Genomic DNA, 17,796 nt, shown 5'->3' on the forward strand with positions numbered 1-17,796 from the left:
AAAAAATGCCAGTGCCAGCCAGGATTCCACACCTGTGGGGCAGCACTTTACAAAACCAGAACACTGTACCAGTGATTTCATAGTAAGAATTCTGAAAGGTAACTTTAAAATAATACAGGAACGTAAGACCTTTGAAGTCAGAATGATTAAATATTTTGACACCCACCAGACAGGACTTAACAAAGATCTGGGTTTTCTAGCCCATTATGTTGTGTTGCTCTGTTTGTCACCCTCCTCTCACCTATCCACCCCCATCCTGTTAGACTGTCACTAAAATGCTTTGATGTTCCCATGCATATATCCTGGTCTCTCACCTATCCACTCCCATCCTATTACACTGTCACTGAAATGCTTTGATGTTTCACTTATATATGCTGTCATCTACCAACATTTGCTTATTTCCGATCTGACGAAGAAGGGCAACCTTCGAAAGCTAATTAATAAATGTATTAAGTTATGTCCAATAAAAAAGGTATCATCTTATTTTCTTTACCATGTTTTATTTTGTTTTATTTCTATTTACCTAGCAAAAATAGAAATGAGATAAGGGTTTTTTATGCCGATAAAGAAAATGTGACCCATGTTATTTCCTCCATACCCTATAAAAAGTATAGATTGGGTGGAGGCTGGGGTAAGAGGCTTTTTCCCTTTCGCAGGAATATAGTCTTTTGAACCACATGAATATAGTGTATTATTATTAAGTAAACTTGCAGTTCATACAAGAGAGTTTTTTTTTATTTTGCATGCATTACCTCCATTGTATGGAACTCTGATGCATGCAAGTTCTTTGAGGAGAACCTGAAAACCCGACCAGCTTGTGATATTCAAAGAGAAGAGCTATCAGCCCTTATTCTAAGCTTACACATGTCTAATAGTTCAGGGCTAGACAAAAAAAAATCATGTAACAGTGAGCATTTAAGGGTCATTTGTGGAGAAATGGTACACACATTTTTCTCCAATTGAGATGTACAACATTGACAGGATATTTGATAGGGAGAGAACATAAAATTTGTCATTCATTAGCTGTAACAAGCTGTCCTGCAAAAACACAGGCAATTGTATTGACTGCTGATTAAGAGTGGTATATCAAGTCTTAATAAACTTGAAACTTGACACCTAATGTTCTGGAAATGCACTGAAAAAATGGTATAACACCTGATAATAGATCGATATACCTGCTTTACATTTTTTTTCATTCTATAGACTTTTGAAACTGGAAGAAGAATGTGAAAAAGCTGCCTTCAATCTGTCAACAGACAGCCCCTATAAGTCTTATAGAAGCTGCTTAAGAAATGTAATTGAAAGTCTATGGAATCAATCATATGGTATGTATTATGGTACTAATGATGTTACAACACTGTTATGAGCTAGATGGGCTAAAGAGTTTCTCTCATGTTATGACTATGGGGAAAAAAGCTTAACGTAACAGACCATATGTGTTCTTATAACTCTTTTCAAGCAAATAGAAGTATGCATGCAAATGGTATACTATGGAGAGGGGCTAATATTACAAAAGGGTACCTATGAAAAAAGTCCAGAAATGCACCTGTCTTTTTAAGGCTTCACAGATTTCTATGTTGCCTTCATAAAATATGCTCCATACATTCTCACACCTTCTCCAGAGATATTAATGCTTGCACTATATGAGGCTTCTTTTTCTTTTTGTAGCGGCTGCTGCTGCTCAACAGAAGCAGCAGCAGTGGTCGGACAGCGTTACCAGTGGCAGCTGCTGGTGGCGAGGGGGTTTGATGCGTGGGGGGGGAGGGGAGGGTCGCTGGACATGAGTGGCTGGAGGGGGGATGGAGGGAGGAGGAGGGGAGGGTCGCTGGGGAGAGTCGCTGGACATGGGTGGCTGGAGGGGGGGCAGGGGGAGAGGAGGGTCGCTGGACATGGATGGTTGGAGGGGGGCAGGGGAGGGGTGGGGAAGGGGGCCCTGCAAGAGGGGGGGCACACACTCACTGTCTCTCACATACACTCTCTCTGACACACTCTCTGTCTGTCACACTCTATCTTTCTGTCACACACACACAGTCTCACACTCATAGACACTCTGTCTCTCACACAAACACACACAAACTCTGTCTCTCTCTCTCTCTCTCTCTCTCTCTCTCATTCTCTCTCTGATACACACACTCCATCTCTCACACACACTCTCTCTCAAACATACACACTCCGAGGAAAACCTTGCTAGCGCCCATTTCATTTCTGTCAGAAACAGTCCTTTTTTACTAGTATTTGCATAAGTAGTCACTTATCTGAGTAAGTAGCTAGAATACCATCATTTATGTGCATTCATGCCACCTAAAACCAGGCAGTTCCTTTAAGTGTACGTGCAGATAGAGCATATAGGGGCCCTTTTATAAAGGTGTGTTAGGCTCTATGCGCAGTCAGTGCACGCCAAAATGAGACTGCCGCCAAGCTACCATGCCCCCCTAGTGGTAATTTCAGTGCCCGTAATGCCTGGACGATTTATTTATTTCCTCCCACATGCAGCATTTTCAGCGGTAATCGGCAGTTGACACGTGCCGACCGGTCTCCACGCCTGTAGCATGTGAGCCCTTAGTGCTAGATCAGTGGGTGGCATTAAGGGCTCAGGCCGGTTTTAGGAGTGCTCTGGATTCAGTTTTACTGCATGCCTTTTCCAGTCCCATTAAAAAAAGCTCTTATTTCCAGACACAGTAAAAACTGGCCCAGTGTGCGTCTAATACACGCTTCCACACTACAGCAGGTCTCCTTTTGCCGCGGCTTAGTAAAAGGGCCCCATAGTCAGTGAGAGCGCTCAGCAAAGTACTGTGTGTTAACAAGAATGCACAGTCCACACCCATTCCATCTCCATAGCCTGGCCATTTCCTGCCCCAAAACATAGAATGCAGTTAGGGCTAGATTTATTTATTTATTTATTTGTTACATTTATATCCCACATTTTCCCACCTATTTGTAGGCTTACTGTGACTTACATAGCACCGGAGAGGCATTTGGAGACTCTGGTGTAAACAAATACAAAGTGATGTTGTGGTAAGATAAAGTTCATGTGGCACAGCCACATTAGGGCATCGTACAATGGAAGAGTTGTGTTATGTCCATTACGTTCATTAGTTTTGTTGTGTTGCAGAGATCAGGCATTTATGTTGGATCGGTAGGGTGTGCCTTTTTAAACAGGTTAGTTTTTAGTGTTTCCGGAAGTTTAGGTGGTCATTCGTAGTTTTCAAGGCTTTGGGTAATCTGTTCCACAGTTGTGTGCTTATGTAGGAAAAACTGGATGTGTAAGTTGATTTGTATTTGAGTCTTTTGCAGCTTGGGTAGTACAGATTAGGTACAAATATTGCTTTTAGTTTCAAATTATGCAAATTTAAGAGGAGTAGGATTCTTTAAGAAATATTTTTTGTTTTAAACGAAGAAAGAAAAGCTTAGCCAAGAATAAAGAAAGCCCAGTCCTTCTGTGACATATAGGGTGCAAATAAGCATAAAATTAACTAGATTCTATATATGGCACCAAAACAATCAGCACCAAAAAAGTGCTATTCTATAAGCTGCACTTAAAGTTAGGTGCAGTTTATAGACCAGCGCTTACACCCGGGAACAGCAACTAAATGTAGGCACGGCGATTTGCACCAACTGAAACACAGTGCAAATGTACATACATAAATTAGGCATGTATCCCCATTATTCTATAACAACACATGTTAATTTTAGGAACACCCCCATTGCACCCATGACCCTCCCATTTCTGCGTCCCCTTTTTCAGATCATGAGTAAATGCTAATTAAATCTAATTAGTGCTAAAAATTACTTGTATGGAGCTAATTAGCTCATTATCGAATTAAATTGCGGGTGCAAATTGGGTTCATGTCCAAATTTGCACGTGCAATTTTGGTGGACTTTTATAGAATTAGGGGGCTAGGATTAGATTCTATATATCATGCCTAAAAAAATCAGCACTAAAAAAAATACATCTAGGCATATTCTATAAAGTACGCCTAATTTAGGCGTACTTTTTAGAACATGCCTAAATTTCTGGGTGGTTTATAGATTATGCCAAATGCTCGTCTGCATGATTAAATTTAGTTGAGTGCAGTTACACCAAGTAAAACTTGGAATAAATACTGTTGCCTAAATTAGGTGCAGACTGGGTGTGTTCTATAAGAACACTCATAGATTTTAGAAATGCCCATGACCTGTCAATTCCACATCTATGGCCATGCCCCCTTTACAACCACATGACTTAGAATTTACGTACATCACGTTACAGAATACGCATAGACAGTTTTGTGTGTAAATTCTAATTAAAGCCAATTAGTGTCAATAATTGCTTGTTAATTGGCAGTTATCAGCACTGATTGGCTTGTTAACAGATTTGCCCACACAACATAGGTCGCGCTATAGGGTTATAGTGTGTGAATTAGCGTATGCTATCATGCCAGTGTGGTCACAGTTAATGTGGTTGTGCAATCATGAATTCACGTACTGCTTAGCACAATTCAATAAAAGAGCCCCCTTATTAAATTGTGCTTTTCTTTTACCTCACGTATGCTGTATCATTTTTTCATGGGTGACAGAGTGCAAGGCATTTCTCATTCACATCACTTTCCAAAAAAGATCATTTTCCTGCACTCCATGCCAAAATATTCATTAGTAAAGGACACCATAACATGGTAAGCACATCTTTTGCCTTGATGCAATTAACTAGATGGAGTGTCTTATGGATTTTTAGGATCCATCAGCAGTCTAAAAACTGTGGAAGTTTCAATTAACTGAAAGTTAAAATAGGTTTTTTCCCCCCCAAAATGGCTATATTTACTGAGGTAAATTATGCCATTACTTGAGATACAATGTCTGATGGGTGAGGAATGTAATTGGAAGCTAATGTAATTAATGCATTAATGGCCCTGCAGCAGTGTTGAAGTTCTTTATCAAATACAGGTCGATAAGTGGCAGTAAATGTCAGCATCTAGAGAGGAATATTGTTATAGGAAACCAAAACATGGTATTTTCAGGTTCTGATAGCCTTAAGAAGTGTGAGGTGGCGGCCTTCTTTTGGGAAAATGAATGAGATTACTGATACAGGAGTGAAATTTTGTATACATTTTCATGTAAATTGAAATGACATATTAGATAGTGCATAAAGAGTTAGCATTATCTTATATCTGTTATTGCTATCTCTTACCAACTTTGGAATTAGCACTGATTAAAGTTTTGTGCCATGTCTTAGCTTTGGGGGTTGATATTCAGCATGGTTTTAAGCAGGCAGGAGTGGGAAGGTGATAGAACTAGAGGACATGAATTGAGGTTGAAGGGGGACAGACTCTGGAGTAATGTCAGGAAGTATTTTTTCACGGAAAGGGTGGTAGATACATGGAATGCCCTCCCGCGGGAGGTGGAGGAGATGAAAACAGTAATGGAATTCAAACATGCGTGGGATAAACACAAAAGAATTCTGTTTAGAAGGAATGGATCCACTGAATCTTAGCGGAGATTTGGTTGCAACACCGGTAATTTGGAAGCAAAACCAGTGCTGGGCAGACTGGGCAGACTTCTACGGTCTATGCCCTGATCGTGACTGAATAGATAGGGAAGAGCTGGAGTGTAAATTTGAAGGGGCTTTGACATTAGCTTCAGAACTTTTAGTACAAGAACAGTGCTGGGCAGACTTCTACGGTTTGTGCCCTGAGAACAGCAAGGACAAATCAAACTCAGGAATATATATAAAGTATCACATACCATGTAAAATGAGTTTAACTTGTTGGGCAGACTGGATGGACCATTCAAATCTTTATCTGCCATCATTTACTCACGTTACTCAGCATCCTGACTGCAAATATTCAGCAGCACTTAACCAATCAATGTCACTGGTGCGGAGTGGCTGCCACAGCACTGTCCAGTTAGTGCCAGGGTGGGCTGTGGGCAGATTTGGGGAGCAGCCAGCAGTTATGTGAGCACTGACTGTATTCAGTGCCAGTGCCTATATATCTAAGCAGGCAGATAAGACTGCACAAAAGTCAGTCTGTCTTTTCCCACTTTGCTTTTGCTGGCACTGAATCAGCCAGCACTTGAATAACTTCTGGTGTCAGTGGCTGACCCCAGATTATGTGTACATGCATTTGGATGATCCATGCCACCACGGATTTGCTGTCAAAACCAATGCTGGCTGCTGGGTTTTTTTTTTAGCATTCTAATTTATATTGGATCCTTGGCCGGCACCAGTGTTTGCTGTTCCTCTCTCATTATCTTGCTTCCTTTGGTCCTCAGCTTGGATTCCTGAAGAAGACATAGGCTGAAACATGGCCGTGTTGAGTCCACGTTCCAATGGATGCCTGTTACTCTCAATCTGTTGTGTTGTTTTCAAGTAAACGCTGTTGTACTATACATAATACTTGTGTTGCATATCTTGGTTCATTGCACTGGTCCTTCCCACTCTTTCGTTTGCCCTTGTTCTGACTTGTGGGATTGCTTGGTTTTTCCTTTGCTGTTGGACCTTCACGGATATTAATGACAGTGTCCAGACATGGCCCAGCATTGAATATCTGGGCTTAATTCTGCCCACGGCTGTCAGCAGCTTTGAAACCACTGCCACCACGGCTGAATGTTGAATGGTTTGTTTACTGTTGCTATAAGATGTCATCTTACTAGGCTCAGTCCTATCCCTGCATGCAAAAGAAGTGACCGAATCAAAGAGGCACATGTGTCTTGCAGCAATATAAAGGAAGGACCAGAGCAGACACTATCAAAGAACGAAACAGCAGCTTCTGTGCTACCTGCCGCTGCGGAAGTGTTGAAGTCATCTTGGATGCTCAGTTTACTACAGGGCAAAGCATAGTGTGTCCCTGGCTAGCTGTATTAGTTTTTACCCCTGATGCAGCACTATTGGCGAAACGTGGCCACGTTGGGTTTGTTTTAATAAAGATTCTTTGGACTTGATAGTGTCTGCTCTGGTCCTTCCCCCTTGCAAAAGAAAGTTGGCACATATTATTTAAAAAGAATATAATTATATACAGTTATTTCAATAATTTCTGCCTGCATAAAACTGTAATAATTTTCAAAAACAATGGATTCAACCCCTTATGCAAAGTGAATGTGATTGGTAGTAAAGGTTTCTTATGGCCTACTGGGACCTTATTATCAGGCTTACCTATTTTACCCCACGAAACAGATTGCCACAATACATATTACTATAATTCATGTATTGCTTTATGGATAGAAAAGGTATCACCTGAGCCAGAGCAGGATCTAGTCTAAAAACCTATCAGGGTCAGTTTGGTTTTGTGATCGCTTTGATTGAATAATTTCTCTATCTGCTTAAATTCACTGTATGGTAAATTTATTGCCATTCTTAATCAAAATTTGTTAAAAAAATCTATCAGGGTTTATGCAGATTTTGCCCAGGTATGCAAGATGCTGACTCAACTTTATGTAATATAAGATGCATAGCAACATAGTAATGTAGTGAATGTACTGGACAGAGGGACTATTGTCTGTGTTTTCTGTCCAGTACATCTGCCTATCTTACTCTGCCTCTGGAATTGTCTTTACTTGCCTTAGTACTCCTGTACACTAGGAGTTGCCCCAGAATCAGCCTTGTCCAGGGCCGGTCCTTAGCAAGTGCGGGGCCCTGTGCAGACCAATTTGATGGGGCCCCACCCTAGCCCCGCCCCCTCCCTAGCTCCAAGGCCAGCCACCCCCTCCCTCCAAGCTACCAGACCGCTCCCTCCGAGCTCCAAGGCCCCCAGCTCCGGGCCTCCCTCCCTCCCAGCTCCAAGGCCCCCCTCCCTCCCTCCCAGTCATTTTTTAACATCCCCCTCCAAAATCCAGTACTAGTATGCCGAGAATACAAAACACTCAGGACCTATAGAGCAATTCTACCATACCATAAGCAGTCATTTCTACTAATCACACAAAGAAAAGGAAAACATCTTAAAACACTACAGTGAGCACTAGAGCATCAATTCACCTATTGTAAAATGAAACCAGACAGAATAGTACAGATCGTCGTCGATCCTGCACAGTCAATGCCAAGTGAAAGCCATGTCTTTTTCACAAACACAGATACACCCTAATCCACTATAGAATAAGTAGTAATATTAAAACTTTCTATTTAGACAAAAATTAAACTGAACCCCCAAGATGCCAGACTCTGCATACAATGCAACACCACAGAAACAGAAAATGTCCCCTAGTACTGTGCAAAATATAAAGACAGCAGATGTAAATTTGAAAAACAACCTAACAAATACCAATCACCACTTTACAAATTAACAAATAGAAATAAAACAAATATAGAAAATAAAATAATACCATTTTATTGGACTAATAGATTTAGCTTTCAGAGACCAAAATATCCTTCCTCAGGTCAATATAGTATAGTACTGTTACAGTATCCTATCCTGACCTGAGGAAGGGGGTTTTGTTCTCCGAAAGTTAGACAAAATGTATTAAAAATGTATTAAAATTAGTCCAATCAAAAGATTACCTTGTTTACATGTTCTATATTATAAACATTTATTAACACATCTACAATACTACTTTATCCTAAAGCAAAAAAATAAAAATATATATTTTATTTAGTTTGTTGTCTCAGGTTTCTCCTTTCCTCATCTTCTTTTCACTGTCTTCCTTCCATCCAGCATCTGTCTTTGGTCTCTCTCTGCCATCCAGTGTCTGCCCTCTCTGCTGTCCCCTCCATCCAATGTCTGCCCTCTCTTCCTGCTTCTTCCATCCACAGCTTCCCTCTATCTCTGCCCCTTCCATGATCCATCCACCATCTGCCCCTGTCTGCCCTCTCTCTCCCCCCCCATCCATTCACTGTCTGCCCTTTCTATCCCTTCCATCCACTGTCTGCCCTCTCTCTCTCTCTGCCCCTTCAATCCACCATTTGCCCTCCCTCTGCCATCCATTCAGGGTTTGCCCTCCCTCTCGTTCCCTTATCCAGGATCTGCCTCTCTCTCCGCCCCTTTTTTTCAGCCCCCAGTTCCAGCCCCACTATCCCACCAGTCCTCCATTTAAGCCCCAGCCCTTTTCTCCCACCAGTCCTGAGCTTCAGCCCCCCAGCCACTTCTCCCTGTCCTCTTTTCAGCCCTCAGTCCCCAGTTTCAGCCTCCCGTCCCAGTACTAGCCCCCTTATCCCACCTACCCTCCTTTTCAGCCCCCCGTTCCAGCCCCCTTCATCCACATGCCTTGTATTAGGGACCCCTTTTCAGAACCATTCTCCCACCTGACCCACGCATGCCCCATTTTCCCACCAGCCCCAGGTCCCATATGGCCCCTTCTCAGACCCCAGTGACAGTCCCCTTCTCCCATCCAAGAACCCAGTCCCCTCCCCACCCATCCCTCTCTCCCATCCAAGAACCCCAGTCCCCTCCCCACCGTCCCCTTCACCATCCAAGAACCCCCTCCCCGCCCCTTCTCCCATCCGTGATCCCCTCCCCAACCCCAGTCCCCTTCAACCATCCAAGAACCCCCTCCCCACCCCTTCTCCCAACCGTGAATACCCCTCCCACCTCAGTCCCCTTATCCCATTCAAGAACCCCAGTCCCCTCCCCACCTGTCCTCTTCTCCCATCCATGACCCCCTCCCCAACCCCAGTCCCCTTCAACCTTCCAAGAACCCCCTCCCCACCCCTTCTCCCATTCGTGAATACCCCTCCCAACCTCAGTCCCCTTATCCCATTCAGAACCCCAGTCCCCTCCCCACCTGTCCTCTTCTCCCATCCATGACCCCCTCCCCACCCCAGTCCCCTTCAACCATCCAAGAACCCCTCCCCACCCCTTCTCCCATCCGTGAATACCCCTCCCACCTGTCCCCTTATCCCATTCAAGAACCCCAGTCCCCTCCCCACCTGTCCTCTTCTCCCATCCGTGACCCCCTCCCCAACCCCAGTTCCCTTCAACCATCCAATAACCCCCTCCCCACCCCTTCTCCCATCCGTGAATACCCCTCCCACCTCAGTCCCCTTATCCCATTCAAGAACCCCAGTCCCCTCCCCACCCGTCCCCACCCGTCCCCTTCAACCATCCAAGAACCCCCTCCCCACCCCCTTCTCCCATCCGTGAACCCCCTCTCACCCCCACATTTGAGAACCCCCACCCTACCCTTCCCCCACCTGAGAACCCCCACCCCCACCCTTCTCCCATCTGAGTCCCTCCCCCCCCGGACCCACCTACCAGCTGAGCTCCATTCTGCCGCCCACCACCCTCACTGCCTTTAAAAAAACAATTTGGAAGCGCCGAAGACAGTGACAGGCAGCGCCTCGCGTCTGCCCGCCCTGCTACTAAAATCTGTTCGACGTCATTCGGGCCTTCCCCACATTGAGTCCCGCCCACCCTCGCGGTAATTGGAAGTTACCTCAGAGGAGGGCGGGACTCAATGTGGGAAGGCCCAATGACGTCGAACAGATTTTAGTAGCAGGGCGGGCAGACGCGAGGCGCTGCCTGTCACTGTCTTCAGCACTTCCAAATTGCGTTTTTAAAGGCAGGAGTGACAGGAGAGCAGCAACTCGGAGCACCCCCCCACCCGCTGACATCTGGGGGGGCGGACCGCCCCACCACGCCGCCATCACGCATCAGATTCATTGGGAGGGAGGGAGGATGGAAGGACGGACTGGAGCTCGGGCGGGGCGACCTGAGGCACGCGCGGGGCCCCACTGAGCGCGGGGCCCTATGCGGCCGCCTTGGTTGCCTCGCCTTAAGACCGGCCCTGGCCTTGTCCACCTACAGAAGGTTGCTCCTTGCCCTTTTCTGCCACTAGCTGGAGTGTAACCAAGCTTTCCTGCCACTAAGCAACTTGTCCTTTCCGTTGACTTGCTAGCAAGCTGATTCCAATATTTTAAAGTTCCATTGAGTTGTACATGATAAAATATAAAGCGCATAGATTTACAAAGATTTGCTCATTATTGCAAAATTTTCTTTTGTAGAATATCTGCAGGACATGGGTCAGATGATTCAGTCTTCTGTTGCACAAAAGAGAACATTCAGCAACAGCTCTTTGGCTCCAGAATTTCTCTATCTGAAGGTAAGCGACTGAAATCCAGACTAAAATAAAACATGGAACTCAGTAGCTGCAAGTAGCATTTGAAGTTGAAGTTTTCTAACTGATATAACAGAAGCAGGATCAACTCTCCCCTCTCCCCCATTCCTCCAATCATGCTACTTGGTCAACCACATAGAGAGCAGAAGCCAAGTATGTGTTGGAGAAATGGTCACAATCTGAGATAAGGAATCTAATTGGATGCTTGGCACTTCTCTACTCAAATCCCACTTTCACTTCTTCTAGGGGTGGGGGGGGGGGGGGGTGCCATCAAGGCCTGCTGATCCATAGATCTATTGAGCCCAGTACCCTCCACAAGTAGCAAGACCCCATTGAACCAAATCAGGGGGGTATATGAATATACCACATTTGTGCATGATAGCCAACTTTAAGTGTATGTATGCACATGTATTCCCTTTATGAAATGGAAAAGACACATCTAGAGTTTTGACCCACAGAGGACATGCCCCCAACACATCTCCTTGCAATTCTTACATGTTATGGGCATCCATTTGTAAACTGAACCCTTTCTAAAATTATCATTTATACATGGGTGCCATTTCCGTGTTTAAATGTCAGAATTTCTGCATGGAAATTCTGAATAAGGCTTCTAAAATATCCCCTCCATGTACATTTCATTGACTGACTAACATGGTAATAGGGTTTAAAAGCTGGAATTGTCATGGTTCATTTTCAAGTCATTTTCATGAATCACTTTTTATTCAGGTAAAATGGCTTGACAGAAACATCTCTTCTCTGCCTAAGTATATGCTGGTTTTCAAAGTGTATATTTTTAACTGATTTAAAATAAGGCATTTCCAGGGGCCTTTATTGATCAGGGGAGAAAACGTATATAAACCTTCAAATTTTGTACAGGTCGCCCAAAGTTAAATGCACAATTTTGGGCAAGGATTGCATATATGCATGTAAAGTAATTGGCTAAACTGGTGATCATAATTGACCTTAACAAGTGCTAATTAACACTAGTGATTGGCTATGCATGTATCTGCTCTGCACCTCTATTCTATAACTTGCACACTTAATTATCTTGCATGCTACTTCAAAGGGAGTGTGGCCAAGGGAGGGACAAGGGCAGGTCATGAGTGATCCCAGAAATTAGGCATTGAGTTATAGAATACTTCCATTTCCTCATCTAACTGACAGTAGTTTACATTAGCCTTTGGCAGGCTTAAATGCTCGCACCTAAAGTTAGGAGCAAAAATGACTTAAGCTAATATTCTATAAAGACAGTTCCACATGGAACTGCCTTTATAGAATTCATGCTTAGCATGCATCATTCCAGTGCCTAACTTTATAAGCCCTATACAAATTCCCCCAAAATGCTTTGCTTCTGCTTGGCAGCCCCTCACAGCTAGGCCAAAAATGTGTTAGCTATTTTAGCATGTATATTTAGCAGCTATTAATTTTCAAAAGAGAACAACAAGGTAGTTTTCTTGTGAAAATAAGTTGCAATGTATGTACTTTAAAAGTACCCATGTACATTGTGAATAATGCAAGCTATGCAAAATTGCCTTCATGAGAGGTGGTTTTATAACTGGATTCCTACTGGAGTTTTACTAGATTTCTTTTCTTTATATGCTAGTCTGCCATCCTCCAACACTTCCAGTTCCTCTTCACCCATGGGTTCAGGGTAACTGGTTACTTTATACCTCCATGGGTTCAGGTTTCCCCTTGTCCTCAGCACTCACCATCAGTTTAAAGTGAATGGGTGAAATATAGCTTTGTCCTTTTTCTATGGGGGGGGGGGGGGTAACCTGGTGTAGACCCAAGGGAATAGGTAAACCACTTCCCTAACCTCTTAGGTGTGTGATCTCCCACTCCTAGGGACATGTCGACTAAATGGAACTTTGTCCCTATCCCATGTCTGTCCCATTGGAAGGTCCTCCCTTCCAGAGTTTGACTTCTTTCTTTAGGTATATTTCCTCCTTCCTAGTTGTGCTTCCTTATCACATACCCTGGCCCTTAAGTTACTAGTACCTTTTCTATTCCCAGCAATCCCATCTGTTTACATTGTTTTTACCCACACTGCGTGGAATCTAAAAACCATAGGATTGCAAGTTTTGCTTGATTTGTCTTTATTTGAAATTTCATGAAAATGTTTTTTCAGTTTTTCTGTACAAGTTTTGCTTGATTTGTCTTTATTTGAAACTTCATTAATTTTTTTAATTAAAAAAATGTTATCAGCAGGGGGCGGGGCTAGGTAAAATGGGGACAGGGGTCCCACTGAACTGGTTTGCACAGGGCCCCACAATTGCTAACAATGACCCTGAATTTGGGCACGCAAATCTGGGTGCCATATATAGAATCCAGGGGAGAATTGCATAAAGGAAGGTGCACTCTTTCCATGCACTTAGCTTTTATGCACATAAGCAGTTGTGCAATTTTATAAAAGCACTTTTCTGTGTGCAAAATGGGCTTTACACAGAAAAAAGACTTTTTACAATTTTCCTCTTAGTGGGAGTTAATGGTATGCCTTTGAGATTTCCAGTAACCTTTGAACTGTTATGCCCAGATTTTAATTTGATAAATATTATTCTTGTTTTCAGACATTGGAATTACAAAACTTAACAACCACTTATGCCTTGGTGCATCCCAGCAAGTTTGCCAACTCACCTGTCAGTACATTCTATTAGCCTTTGATGTGGCTGAGCTTAGCATTAATACACCATAGCCAGTAATGCAGGTGCAGTCAGAGACATCAGGGAAGCATCTTTTATCCACACAAAAAGAAGCAGAAAATTCAATAGTGACAACTTGTTAAAAGTCTTCATGAATTCTTTTGGGAGACCTAGCTACAGATGGCCTAAATATAAACGGGTAATCATTTTTTGTGTCTTGTTCTGTTGTATTGCATAACAGGTTGCTTGTGTTTCTAAACAATATCCCCCTTATTCTGTAAAAGTCGCCCAATTTACACGTGCAATTTAATTGATTTGCAAGCTAATTAGCACCAATAGTTGGCTTTTTAACAAGCAATTATTGGCACTAATTAGATTTAATCCAAACCTAAAATTTACATGTGATCTGAGAAAGGAGGCACGGAAATGGGAGGGTCATGGGAATAATGGGGGTGTTCCTAAAATGAACACACGTTGTAATAGAATAACAGGGATACACGCCTAATATAGGTGCTTACATTTGCACCGTGTTTCAGTTGGTGCAAATGACTGAGCCTAATATTAGGTATGATTCCTGGGCATAAGTGCTATTCTATAAACTGCGCCTAACTTTAAGCTCAGCTTATAGAATAGCGCTTTTTTTGTGCCGATTTTTGTGGCGCAATATATAGAATCTAGCCCTATAGGCATAAAATACAGAATAAAGGTTAGCATAGTTAAAAGGCACAGAGATTATCAACTTTCATTTAGAACAATTTGGCAGTAACTGAAAATTATCATCACCCAATGGTTGTCCCATTGCCAGCTCTGTGATGGGTGGTAAATACCTCTAGCTGATCCAAATTTGTGCAAAAAAAACATCTAATTTAAACTAAAACTTGACATTTCTTTAAGAGACTACTTTTCCTAATTGGAGTGATTAACAGTATAGCTTTATCCATGGTTTGAGACCACACCTATAAAAGATCCATATTTCAATGGTTTCAGTGATACATCCAGTATGCATCCTCACCAAACAAAGTGCTTCTGACATTTTCATGAGGCTTTCAAGTGCCTAAAACCAACTGTCATCTGACAAGTGAGGCTCTTACTATTGGAAGGAAAAGGCACCATGGACTAGATTTACTAAAAAGCATTAACATGTTAGTGCATTCTAATGCAGTTAGGGGGTCTTTACTAAAGCTTAGCTCGAGTTGTCTGCAGCAGTGCCATAGGAATAAAATGGGCCCTGCTGCAGATAACTGAGCTAAGCTTTAGTAAAAGACTCACTTAATGCACATTATTAGTAAACTAGCCGTTAAGCCCGTTAAAACGGGCGAGATTTGTGTTTTGCAAAATGTAATAATTCTCACCTCCATCCATCCATGTCCAGCAAACCTCCTCTCTCCCCTGCCCTCCCCCCCATGTCCATCAGCCCTCCTGTATCCCCTGGCCTCCCCCGTCCACCAACCATCCTCTCTCCCCTGCCTTCCCCCCATATCCAGCAACCTTCCTCTTTCCCTTGGCCTCCCCCCCCGTCCACCAACCCTGCTCTCTCCCATGCTCTCCCCTCATGTCCAGCAACCCTCCTCTCTCCCCTGCCCTTCCCCCATGTCCAGCAACCTTCCTGTCTCCCCTGCCCTGCCCTCCCTTCCTTCGATCCATGTCCAGCAACCCTGCTCTCTCCCCTGCCCTCCCCGCCCCCATGTCCAGCAGCCCTCCTGTCTCCCCTGGCCTCACCCCATCTACTGACCCTCCTCTCTCCCCTGCCCTCCCCCCCATATCCAGCACCCTCCTCTTTCCCTTGGCCTCCCCCCGTCCACCAACCCTGCTCTCTCCCCTGCCCTCCCCCCATATCCAGCAACCCTCCTCTTTCCCTTGGCCTCCCCCCCCACCCAGCTTTCTCCCTGCCCTCCCTCCATGTCCAGCAACCCTCCTCTCTCCCCCCTGCCCTCCCCCCATGTCCAGCTACCCTCCTCATCGCCGCTCCCTCCCCCCTCTGTGCCGGGCCCCCTGCACTGACATGAGAGCGCCTCTCACCTCAGTGTGAAAGCACTGCAGGCAGCAGCAGATCGCTCTGCTGCTGCCTGCAGCGCTTCCACACAGAGGTGAGAGGCACTGTCATGTCAGTGCAGGAGGCCCGATACGGAGGGGGGCAGCGGCGGTGACGACATCGGGATGGGGGGTGGAGGTTGGTGCGCCGGCGATGTTCCTTCATCTCCAGGCTCCAGCGGCAGTGTCCGTTTCCCTCTCTTTTCCACCCTCTGACGTCATCACATCTTGACGCGAGGGCAGGACAGAGAGAGAAGTCTCTACTGCGCATTTGCGGGACAGTCGGTCACTTGTCATTTATATGTTTGATAGGTCCCTCTGTATCAAGGAGGTTTGATGAACAGGAGATGCAGGAGCGTGCTTGGCCCATTATCTGGCCTGAATCCAGTAGGCTGAGCTTGTCACCCTATCAATTATATTGTTTTGGGTGTACCAAGATGGCAGCAGCTGCATTGGGGAGAATGAAATCCTCCTTGGGTGGACCAGCTTCAGCTTTGTGATGTCACGCCATCTCCTGTTCATCAAACCTCTTTGCTCTGTATAAAACAGAAAATCTCTCTATATAAAAGGCAACCCCAACGTTTCTGAAGCCTCCACGGAAGTTGAGGCGCCCGAGATATCTGGTGGCCCTGGAGTGTCCTGCACCGCCCTCGCGTCAAAACGTCATGACGTCGAGGGCGGAGCTATAACACTCGGAGAGCCGAAACGCGAGGCGAACGGTGAACCCCAAACAACGCAAGTAGCTCGGAGGGAGGGTCTGCACCGCCCTCACGTCAAAACGTCATGACGTCGAGGGCGGAGCTATAACACTCGGAGGGCTGAAACGCGAAGCAAACGCCAACCCCAAACAGGCAAGTAGCTCGGAGGGACGGAGGGAGGGGCCCCTTGCTAGCGCCAGTTTCATGCGCTCAGAAATGGGCATTTTTCTAGTGTGGTAAATAACACCTGGTCAGCAGATTTGAAGTCACTGACAAGCTGTCGGCTGAATTAAGCTTTGATATTCAATTCCAGATCTGTCCAGATTCTGGCACAGAATATCCAGGTAAGTGCCTGGTTAGCTTATCAGACCATGTTAGGAAAGCCTTTTTATGTGCTTACTTAACCAGTTAAAGGGTTGATCATCACTGCTAACACATTGCCACCGCAGTGGTCACAGGCAATATTCAGCGGCACTACTCTCTTAAGTGCTGCTGAATATGGCAGATGGCCAGCTCAGCAGAGTTTAATGGGCAGGAGCCTCTCCTGCTCAGTTAAAGCCTTTTGAATATCAGGTCCAGTAGCACTTTTTAGTAAATCTAGTCCTATGGCAGGATGATACAGAGAAAGTTTATACAACTACTGCTTATACTGTATCTGGCCAGATAAATGCATAACTAGTTCACGTCTGCTATGTTACACTTAGTAAATTGATTGGAATCTTTTGTAAAGGATGTTGAAATCTACTGTTCTTGTTTTATATTTTCTATTAAAGTATTATATTTATATTGTAATTTGCTTCAGGATTATTATTTGAAGGCAGAATATCAAATTGACATTAAAGTAAAAAGAAAATCTACAATTCAATTTCTTTTTCTTGTTTTATGTATATTTCAGGTTTCCTGAAGCATTCCCATTTGAATCTATTCAGAATATTACTAATTATCTCTCTTCCCCGCCTATCATGAAAACATATCAGCCATGGATTATCAAGGTTTCATTTTCTTCTTTCTCATTTACTTGTGTTTTTGCGAAAGCTTTTGAAGCATATCTTTGGGCGGCATGACGAAACATAAAGGGGTCAATATTCAAAATGGTTTAACTGGGCAGGAGAGGCTGGCAGTCTACAAATACTACTACTACTATTACTTATCATTTCGTAGTGCGCTATAGACATACACAGCATTTTATACTACACATGTAAAAAACAGTCCCCTGCTCAACAGAGCTTACAAACAGGACAAATAAGGGATAGGATAAGGAGGGCCGAGGGCGGAGTTAGGGGGAGCAGCAACTTAGTTGGTTACGTGATATTCAGTCTGCTAATGGCTAAGTAAGTGCCATAAGTTAACTGGTCACCAGTCTGGAACATCCAGTCAGTGCTCAGTTAATTTCTAAGTCAGTGTGACATACT

The 17,796-nt window shown here is 44.2% G+C and overlaps 1 protein-coding gene across 1 annotated transcript in view; it reads left to right on the forward strand.

Moving 5' to 3' along the window:
- ABCA12 (ATP binding cassette subfamily A member 12) overlaps positions 1–17,796 on the forward strand; it is a 542,556-nt gene that overhangs the window by 284,187 nt on the left and 240,573 nt on the right. The window contains 3 exon segments of the mRNA XM_030210844.1: positions 1,204–1,325; positions 10,904–11,001; positions 13,584–13,656. Of these exon segments, the coding sequence (XP_030066704.1) occupies positions 1,204–1,325; positions 10,904–11,001; positions 13,584–13,656 (293 nt within the window).

The sequence above is a fragment of the Microcaecilia unicolor genome, chromosome 7 (genome assembly GCF_901765095.1).
Source record: "Microcaecilia unicolor chromosome 7, aMicUni1.1, whole genome shotgun sequence".
Taxonomy (NCBI): domain Eukaryota; kingdom Metazoa; phylum Chordata; class Amphibia; order Gymnophiona; family Siphonopidae; genus Microcaecilia; species Microcaecilia unicolor.